This window comes from Neopelma chrysocephalum, unplaced genomic scaffold (genome assembly GCF_003984885.1).
Source record: "Neopelma chrysocephalum unplaced genomic scaffold, ASM398488v2 Primary Assembly neopelma1_74, whole genome shotgun sequence".
Classification (NCBI taxonomy): Eukaryota; Metazoa; Chordata; class Aves; order Passeriformes; family Pipridae; genus Neopelma; species Neopelma chrysocephalum.
This window is the reverse complement of record NW_020897735.1, coordinates 8046624-8055592: the sequence shown is the minus strand read 5'-3', so window position 1 is coordinate 8055592 and position 8969 is coordinate 8046624. Positions and strand designations below refer to the sequence as shown.

The following is an 8969-nucleotide window of genomic DNA, read 5'->3' as shown; positions in this document are numbered from 1 at the left end:
GACTCAATTACTCAGCACTAACTGCCTGAAAAGGACAAAGCCACTCAAAGCTATATAATCACCTCAAAGTGGACACAACAGTATAAAACAGGAGAAAAAAAAAACCCTATAGGAATATGTAAGTATATGGAATTTGGCCCCATATTCTTAATAGAGAACATGCAAAATGCAAACTACGTAAAGGACAAGTCAAGAAAGATAAATATTACATGACTGAGACCTTAAGGAACTTAAGGAATTTTTAGGAACATTTTTAGGAAAAGATGGATTAAGGGCTGCAAAGTTATCTGGCTTCTGTGCTCCAGATAAATCACTGGCTTTTTCCTGTCCACAGGAACACAGGAATAGCAGCAAAACAGGCTCCTATGGACTGAAAGAAACTTATATTAAAAAAAACCCACTAAAATAAACTTAAAGAAACATATTCTTTGCACTGCACTGTGCAAAAAGTAAAACAACTATTCAAGTGTTGCATTTGAATAATCCAAATGGTACCTCACAAAGACACAAATTCTAGAGACTATTAAAAAAATAATTTTAAAAAAAGACTAAAAGAAACATATTAAAGAAACTTATATTCTTTGCACTGCACTGTGAAAAGAGTAAAACAACTATTCAGGTGTTCCACTTTGATAATCCAAAAGGCACCTCAAAAACATAAGAATTCTAGAGACTAAAACACCTCACAAAAATACAAGTTCTAGAGACTAAAACCTGTTCAAGTGAGACTAAAATCCATTCAAGTGTTGCACTTGGATGATCCAAATGGCACCTCAAAAATATAAAAAATTCTAGAGACTAAAACACCTCACAAAGATACAAATTTTAGAGACTAAAACCTGTTCAAGTGAGACTAAAACCTGTTCAAGTGTTGCACTCAGATATTCCAAATGGTACCTCACAAAGATAAAAATTCTAGAGACTAAAACCTGTTCAAGTGAGACTAAAATCTGTTCAACTGTTGCACTTTGATAACCCAAAAGGCACCTTAAAAAGATAAAAATTCTAGAGACAAACCCATTAATTTATCGATAAAAACGAGCGCCGACAAATAAATTAATTTATATTATAAAGAGGGTTATCGACACGTCTCGGGGGCGGAAGAAAAGCCACCTGCTGAGCCCAACATGCGCTTGGTTTTTATTTACATATCCACAAAAACCATGAAACACCAGCCCAGCCCCCCCACGAGCAGCATGGTGACGTGGATGCCGTAGATGAGCAGTTCATTCAGGAGGCTGAAGTCGACGCGCCTCCGGCCCAGCAGGAGGAGGATGATGGAGAGTTTGTACTGGAAGCGCAGGAAGATGCGGATGCCGAGGTACTGGAGGCAGAAGAGGACCGAGAGTGCCACCCAGAGGATGGAGGTGAAGAGGCTGCAGCTGAAGTACAGCAGGAAGCGGATGAAGCCGTACATCCAGCGGGACTTGAGATAGATGTCGAAGTTGTTGTACTTGGTGCGCACCAGGTGGGTGGTGCGCACGGGGCCGCAGGCCGAGTGCAGGCAGGTCGTGTGGGGGCCGTGGAAGGAGCGGACCCGCCGGGGGATGGGGATCACAGGCATCGGGCACCTCCCCCGGCAGCCAGGCCCCACATATCACACGGGATCCCTCAGCGTGGGACGTGTCCGACGGCCCGGCGAGGAGAACTCCTGGCTGGATTTCCAGGGAGGGACAGACCTGCGGGGAGGGGGGTTAAATGTTGGACGCTGAAAAAGCTGATAAATCAGGCACATTCTGTATTAAATCATGCACGTTCTGTATTAAATCATGTACGTTCTGTATTAAATCATGTACATTCTGTATTAAACCATGCACATTCTGTATTAAATCATGCACATCCCTGTATTAAATCATGCACATCCTGTATTAAATCGTGCACATTCTGTATTAAATCATGCACATCCTGTATTAAACCATGCACATTTATTATTAGCATGGATGCGTTTTTCCTTTAAGGTTTTAATGTTGACGATTTTAATACACTAACATTTAGATAAGAAAGAATTAATGCAGAATTATTTCAGGCCAAAGTTATCTGCGCTTCTAATGTGACAAGAACCTCGTGTTTTCGCTCGACTTGCTGAGAATTTCTTTGTTTCAAAGGCAGAGAAGGAAAACAGTTAACAGCCCCAGCTGGAGAGGCCACACGGCAGAGACTCTACACTTAAACCTGCTTTACAAACCTCAACTTCTTGCCTTAAAACAACTTTGTTTTGCTTCTTCACTTATAGTTTAAAACAACTTTGTTTTGCTTCTTTACTTATAGTTTAAAACAAATGCTTTGCTTCTTTACTTATAGTTTAAAACAACTTTGTTTTGCTTCTTAACTTATAGTTTAAAACAACTTTGTTTTGCTTCTTATAGTTTAAAACAACTTTGTTTCGCTTCTTTACTTATAGTTTAAAACAACTTTGCTTTTGCTTCTTTACTTATTATTTTCCAGAAACACACACAGGAGAACATTGGACCACCCTCTGAGGCACAAGGTGGGACCCTTGGGGTGTCCTGTACAGGGCTAAGGGTTGGACTTGATGATCTTTGTGGGTCCCTTCCAACTCAGAGTATTCCAACTCTGCTTCCAAGTCAGATTCCAAAGCAGCACACAAAACCAGCCAGCCTGTTATAAACTTTATCCAGGACAAAGCTTTGGTCTGAAAGTCTCTTGCCTAATTAACAGATCCTTCTTAATCAAACAGCCACCCTGCAACAGTTCAGCCCTGTGAGCAGTGAGATTAATGTGAGAGTAGTAATATTAAAGTATGTATTTGCATTTGGATCATATTTCCTTTAAAAAACAAAAAAGAAAAAAAAAAGGAGTTCTCCAAGTACTTTTGCAAGAGAATTCCAGATTTCTGCTCCTTTCCAAACTTGGCAAAGCTTCACCAAATAAACAAACTGAAAATAATGGTGGGCCCTGGAAGAACAATGAGGCAATCATGTTTTTCACACCCCACAGGATGTCCCTCCCCCTGCTCAGGCCAGCCCTGTGCTCTCCCTGTCACTGCAAGGCCAGGCAGCCTTTCAGTTCATTCCTCCCCTTGGGACCTGCAGAGATAAGTGAGGGATGTCTTGATCCTCTGGAGTGTTTAGGATTTATAATCTTAACATCCTTCCACACACCCATTGTTGTTGTGTGAGTGATGAGCAGGAGCCTCTCAGCTGCTCTCTGCTTCACCCCAGGCTCCCGATGTGCCAAATTCCGGGAATTATGAAATGACAATGCACTCATCAGATAATGCTGGAAAACAACAGGCACTTCCCCAGCTCCTCACACACCCAGAGCTTTCCTTTGTTGAACCAAAACCCTAACTGCTTTTAAAAGTAAAGCTAATTTAAAAGTGACTTCCAGAGTTTTTCAGTTTCATTACTACCACAACTAATCACAGAGTCAATGACAGAGCTGCAGGAAATTGTGCTTTGATATCAAAAACCTTCTCTGACACAATCACTGGGGAAGACTCTGTGCTGCTTCCTGCCTCAAATTCCACGGAAATGGAAATTGCAGTTCTGATCTGTCCTGCTCAGCCCCAGGTCCTGATTCCTTTTTGCTGTTAAAAGAAATCTGAGGCAATCTCTTGGCTCTATGTGGATCAGGGGCTAACAAAGAGGAGTAGGGGTTAATTTAGGATTTAAGGAATTTAGGAAACCTAAATTTAGGGCTCTTCTCCACTACCAAAGACACCCTCATAATTTCAGGTGCCTCTTGCCATATTTCCTGCCTGCAGAAAGGAAACACCAGGCAGCTCAGAAACGTGGATTTTGCAAGACAAGGAAATTGCTCAGACACTGAACCAACACAGCTTAAAAAAAATCCCAGCTTTGGGCCTGGAGCACGTGACCCAACACACAGCCCACGTGATGCTGCTCAGTGTTTGCTTTCAGGGATAATTTCAGGGCTAAATTAGCAAGACAGGTCAAAAATCACACACTCTGGGAGCAGAGCACTCAGTTTTTAACAATGCAGCCTCTCCTTTGCAACTTCTTTCACCAGGACACAAAGTTTTCCCAGCAAACTCTGACACAGCTACAGCCACAGGCAGCGTTTTGTTCCCATTTCCTGTGCCCAGCCTTTGGGAGGTTCGTGGGAAAAACTCAAATATCAACACTGGAACAGCCACAAGCAGAGGGATATTGTGAAAATAGAATAAATTTCACGAGTTATTACATTGTAAGAGTGCTGCCATCCACTCAGCAGGTCTGGACTCCGCTGCTGTGCCAGGACACCACGGAATTCTTGTAATAAAACAGTGAAGTTTTGCTGTGACACCTTCTAGGAAGAGTGACAGACACTGCAAAGGTGCTTCATAGACTCACAACACTCTACACAGCAGCTGATCTGAAAGACAAAATGACAGAGTTAAGCTTCAATTTGCTCATTATAAAGTTCAGAATTACAAGGCCCCTCCTCAAGTGTGAATTTTTAACCCCATAAAGGCTCTAGAAAGAATCCCATACTCAGTGAAATAAGGATTCCAGCTGACTGATCCATGCTGGAAAGAATCAGTGAACTGGAATTCACTGCCAGGACAGAGAAACTCGAAAAGAACTGTGCTGGACACATTCTCCTGTCACAGACTGTTCATCCACAGAACACACACAGCCAACACTTCCCAAACTGAACATGGAACAGCAGATCCTTCCCTGTGAGGGTGGGGAGGCCCTGGCACAGGTTGCCCAGAGAAGCTGTGGCTGCCCCCGGATCCCTGGAAGTGTCCAAGGCCAGGATGGGCAAGACTTGGAGCAACCTGGGCCAGTGGAAGGTGTCCCTGCCCATGGCAGGGGTGGGACTGGATGGTCTTTAAGGTCCCTTCCAACCCAAACCATTCCATGATTCCATGATCCCCCAATCTGTGTGTTGGCACACGATGCCCACAAACAGAGCTGGACACCCATCCCATAATTTTGGGGGCCTTTCTGTCTTAAAACACATCACTGTGAGGCTGGAAAGCCAACTCAGCCTCTTGTGGGCACCATCCCACAGCTCCAGGAATTCCAGCTCAAGGCACCTCCTTGTCCTCCACCCCACACTTGGCGTGGCCTCATCAGGGCGTTAAAAGCCCGGATAACTGCTCGCCTGGGGGAGTTCTCACTCCTTGTCCTTTGGAAAGGGAGCGTGAGGTGGGAAAGGCGCAGGAACACAGCGCGAATTCTTCTGCATCCTCCGCACATTCCAGGCGGGACCATTTTGGGAGGAGGGACCCGCACAGGGGCCGAGGGGATCCCGGAGGAGCCCCCCCGGGGTGAGGGGCAATGCCATCCAAACAGGGAGCGCCGGGGGGAGCGGAACCAGCTCCTCCTTCATCCCAGCGATCCCGAGGGAACCGCGGCCGCTCGGGAGGGAACGGCGCGACCGGGACCCGCCGGGAGCAGCGCGGACACCGCGACCCGCCCCGGGGAGGGCCCGGACAGGGCCCCGCGGGCTGTGCCCGCCCGCCGCCGGCCCTGGGCCCGCCGCCCGCTCTGAGCGGCCCCGGGGCCGTCTCCTCGCTCCTCGGTGGCCCCGCCGTGACCCCCGTTCCCCGGTGTCCCCGCCGCGCCCCCGCACTCACCGTGGTGCCCATGGCCGCGCCGGGCCCGGGCGGAGCGAGGCCCGGGCCGCGGGCCGCGCGCTCTGCGCATGTGCGGGGGTGGCCCCGGGGCCTCCGGTTCCGGCGGCGGCGCTCGGCGAGCGGCGGCGGCGGCGCGCGGGGATGGCGTCATCGAGCAGCGACCCCACCCCTCCGAGGCCGGAAGCGGAGGGGACGCGTTGCCATGGCAACGAGAGGGAAAGAGAGTGTCCGCTGGGCCTGGGCCCAGCCCGGGGCACAACGGGGAGCACAGCGGGGCGGAGGGACACGGGGGGAACGTGTGCGGTGTAACCGAGGGGCAGCGGAGGGTTGTCCTGAGAAATCACGGAATGGTTTGGTTTGGGTTGGAAAGGAGCGTTGAGACCATCCAGTCCCACCCCCTGCCATGGGCAGGGACACCTCTCACTAGCCCAGGTTGCTCCAACCTGGCCTTGGGCACTTCCAGGGATGGGGCAGCCACAGCGTCTCTGAGCAACCTGTGCCAGGGCTTCCCCACCCTCACAGGGAACAATTTCTTCCTAATACCTAATCTAAATCTCCCCTCTTTCAATGTGACACTGTTCCCCCTTGTCCTGTCACTAAAAGCCCATGTAAATGGTCCCTCTCCATCTCTCTTGTAGCTTCTTCAGGCACTGGAAGGCCACAACTATGTCACCCCGAATCTTCTCGAGTCCCGATCCCAACTCTCCCATCCTTTCTTCCACAGAGCTGCTCCATCCCTCTGATCATCCTGATGCCTCCTCTGGACTCGCTCCAACAGCTCTACGCCCTTCCAAAGTCCAGGGAAGGGAATGGAGCTGGGGAAGTGTCTGGAGCACCAGGAGCAGCTGAGGGAGCTGGGAGGGCTCAGCTTGGAGAAAAGGGGGATCAGGGGGGACCTTCTGGCTCTGCAAGTCCCTGACAGGAGAAGGGAGCTGGGGGGGTCGGGCTCTGCTCCCAGGGAAAAAGGGACAGGATGAGAGGAAACGGCCTCAAGTTGTGCCAGGGGAGGGTCAGGTTGGACATCAGGAGGAATTTCTTCCTGGAAAGGGTGATTAGACATTGAAAGGGCTGCCCGGGAAGGTTGGGGAGTCCGCATCCCTGGAGGAGTTTAAGGAAAGGCTGGACCTGGCACTCAGAGCCGTGGTCTGGTTGACAAGGTGATGATGGGTCAAATCACAAATGCAGGAGACCCAGATGTCCTGGGAGGTCATAAAAGATCTCCAAAAGTTCCTGAAAAACAAACAGGTGGACAAAAATTCAAAACAATATATAGAGAAGGGAATAAAAAAAAACAAACAACAAACGACCAAAAACCCCAACGAACCACATCCTCCCTGCTGTTCTCCCTTAGATTCAATTAGGAATTACTTTCCATAACGGAAAAATACACAACTCTGTCGTTGGCTCCCTGCCCCACTTGCAGTCTGGGCAGTGCCACGGTGGAAAAACATTAAATAATAATAAGTCAGGCCATCTGCCACAGCTCAGAGCTGCTGCCCTGCACAGGAGTCAGGGCACGAGGCCAAACACATCCTGGGGTCCTGGTGCCTCCCTGTTCCCCTGCCCTGCAGAGCAGTTTGGTCCTGGAACACGAGGAACAGCCTGAGGTGCAGGATGTACATGCAGGGGGAATTCTGGGCAAGGCAATCATTGGGGTGTTCTCCTGGGAAATCCGCTTCTCTGTGTCCCCCCCCAAGCTTCTGGTGTGAAGGAGAAGGGAAGGGGTGGAGCTGGAGAGTTTTCCCAGTAGTCTGGAACTGGGAATGTCTGTTTGGAGACTGAGTTAAGCAGGAGAGCCACATTCCATTTATTTCCCTGTGCCATTCCCTGGGACTGGAGCCATAGCCCAGAGATGGGAATTTCAGCCCAAGCAACAACATTTATGAAGGTTCTTTGGCTTTCTGGCTTTGCCTTGGAGATGCTGTTGAATGCAAGTGTGACAAAGGGGGGGTTCTGGTGTCCTGCAGGAACCCCTTGGGTGGGAAAGAGCTTTCCCGTCCTCCAGGAAAACCCAGGGAGCTCCACTGGGCACCCTACAACCCAAACACGTGTGTGCTGAGGTTGACTCCAGGCTGACTTTCAGCTCAAGGCCAGGTTGGAGAGGGCTTGGAGCACCCTGGGCTACTGGAAGGTGGGGGTGGAATGAGAAGAGCTTTTAAGTCCCTTCCAACCCAAACCATTCCATGATTCTATGACAAAAAGTCAGAACAGCCCTATTTAATTTTCTACCTGTCACATTTTGACCCCTGTGCTGCTGAAACACGTGTGAGTGTCCAGAACCAACAACCTGTCCTCGGGCTGGGCATGAATTGGAGCTTTGACATTCACAGGGATCAGCTCCCGGAGGAGGGGACCCGCAGGGGACCCGCCCACAGCTCTCCGGGCTGTATTTCTTCCCCGTGCTAATTTTCCTAAAGACACAACTCATATTCCTGTTGATTGAACAGTTTTTGTGTTGACAGCTTTGAAGATTTGTGGTGGAACTTATCACCAGCCCCGAGAACGGGCCATTAGTCCCCGTCAGAGCGGCCGGCGAGGGCTGGGATGTTTTATGGCGCCCTCCGAAGACAAACACACACATTTATATGTCACTTGTTGCCATATAAATGCTAACTTGTACTTCTTTCAAAACTTTTAATGAATTGTGCACATTTCACAAGATTTATAGCGAGAGCCCAGCGGCTCAAAATATTGCTTGAAACATATTTGTCACTTTGGCAACAGAACAAAAAAAAATCTGGGAGATATTGCATTTAGAAATAAATCATAAATATGTGAGTGTTAAAAGAGTTTATTTCGGTCATTAATAGCTGATCCCCCCCCCCCGCACCAGTGCAGGATTTAAAGTTAAATTATGCAAAATCAAAAACAAACCTTATAATACTTAATCAAACATGCATAAAACTGTCAGGGCCAAATAAATTCTCTCAATTAACTTGCTTCAGATTGTGATTGCATTTACTAATTTAATCAACACTAGAATAATTTGGAGGCTGGGTAATGATGAATGGCTGTGGTGCTGCACGTGAAGGGCCTCTGAGGTGGTTGTGCTGAGACAGGGATGCAAGAGATGCCTCCGAGGCTGAGGGCAAAAAAGTAGCAGCTGAGTCGTCAGGATCATTTTATAATGGAAACATCTTTTTATTTCTGTTTGGAGGGGAATTTTTTCCAGCAAACACCTGTCAAGGACAGACCTTGTCTGGATGGATGAGTTCAGCGTGAGCCCACAGAGTCCATCTCATTTCAGCCTGAGATGAGCAGAGGAGCCAAACCTGTGGACACATTCCCTGCACATTTTTGATCATTTTGTGAATTTGATCTTTTCCTGGGAACTGTGGCCTCGGGCTGCCCGACTTTCACCTCAGTCAGGTCATTTAGGCTGGAGCTGGAATAACAACCCTGTAATATCGAGATGTCC

The 8969-nt window shown here is 48.5% G+C and overlaps 1 protein-coding gene across 2 annotated transcripts; it reads right to left on the bottom strand.

Annotated features, from left to right (window-relative positions):
* Positions 1 to 1046: 1046 nt before the first annotated feature.
* Positions 1047 to 5616, bottom strand: TMEM250 (transmembrane protein 250). Of its 2 annotated transcripts, XM_027687979.1 has the most exons (3): positions 5552 to 5616; positions 4168 to 4338; positions 1047 to 1679 (listed from the first exon to the last, which is right to left on the bottom strand). In XM_027687979.1, the coding sequence occupies exon 3, from the start codon at positions 1562 to 1564 to the stop codon at positions 1145 to 1147; it is 420 nt and encodes a 139-aa protein (XP_027543780.1). In that variant the 5' UTR covers positions 1565 to 1679; positions 4168 to 4338; positions 5552 to 5616; the 3' UTR covers positions 1047 to 1144. The 2 variants fall into 2 exon arrangements, with proteins under 2 accessions (XP_027543780.1, XP_027543781.1); XM_027687980.1 differs by lacking the exons at positions 4168 to 4338; positions 5552 to 5616 and adding an exon at positions 2832 to 2912.
* Between the last annotated feature and the right edge of the window lie 3353 nt (positions 5617 to 8969).

Excerpts from the sequence above, each read along its gene's own strand:
- TMEM250 (XM_027687979.1), bottom strand. The coding sequence starts at position 1,564 with ATGCCTGTGATCCCCATCCCCCGGCGGGTCCGCTCCTTCCACGGCCCC.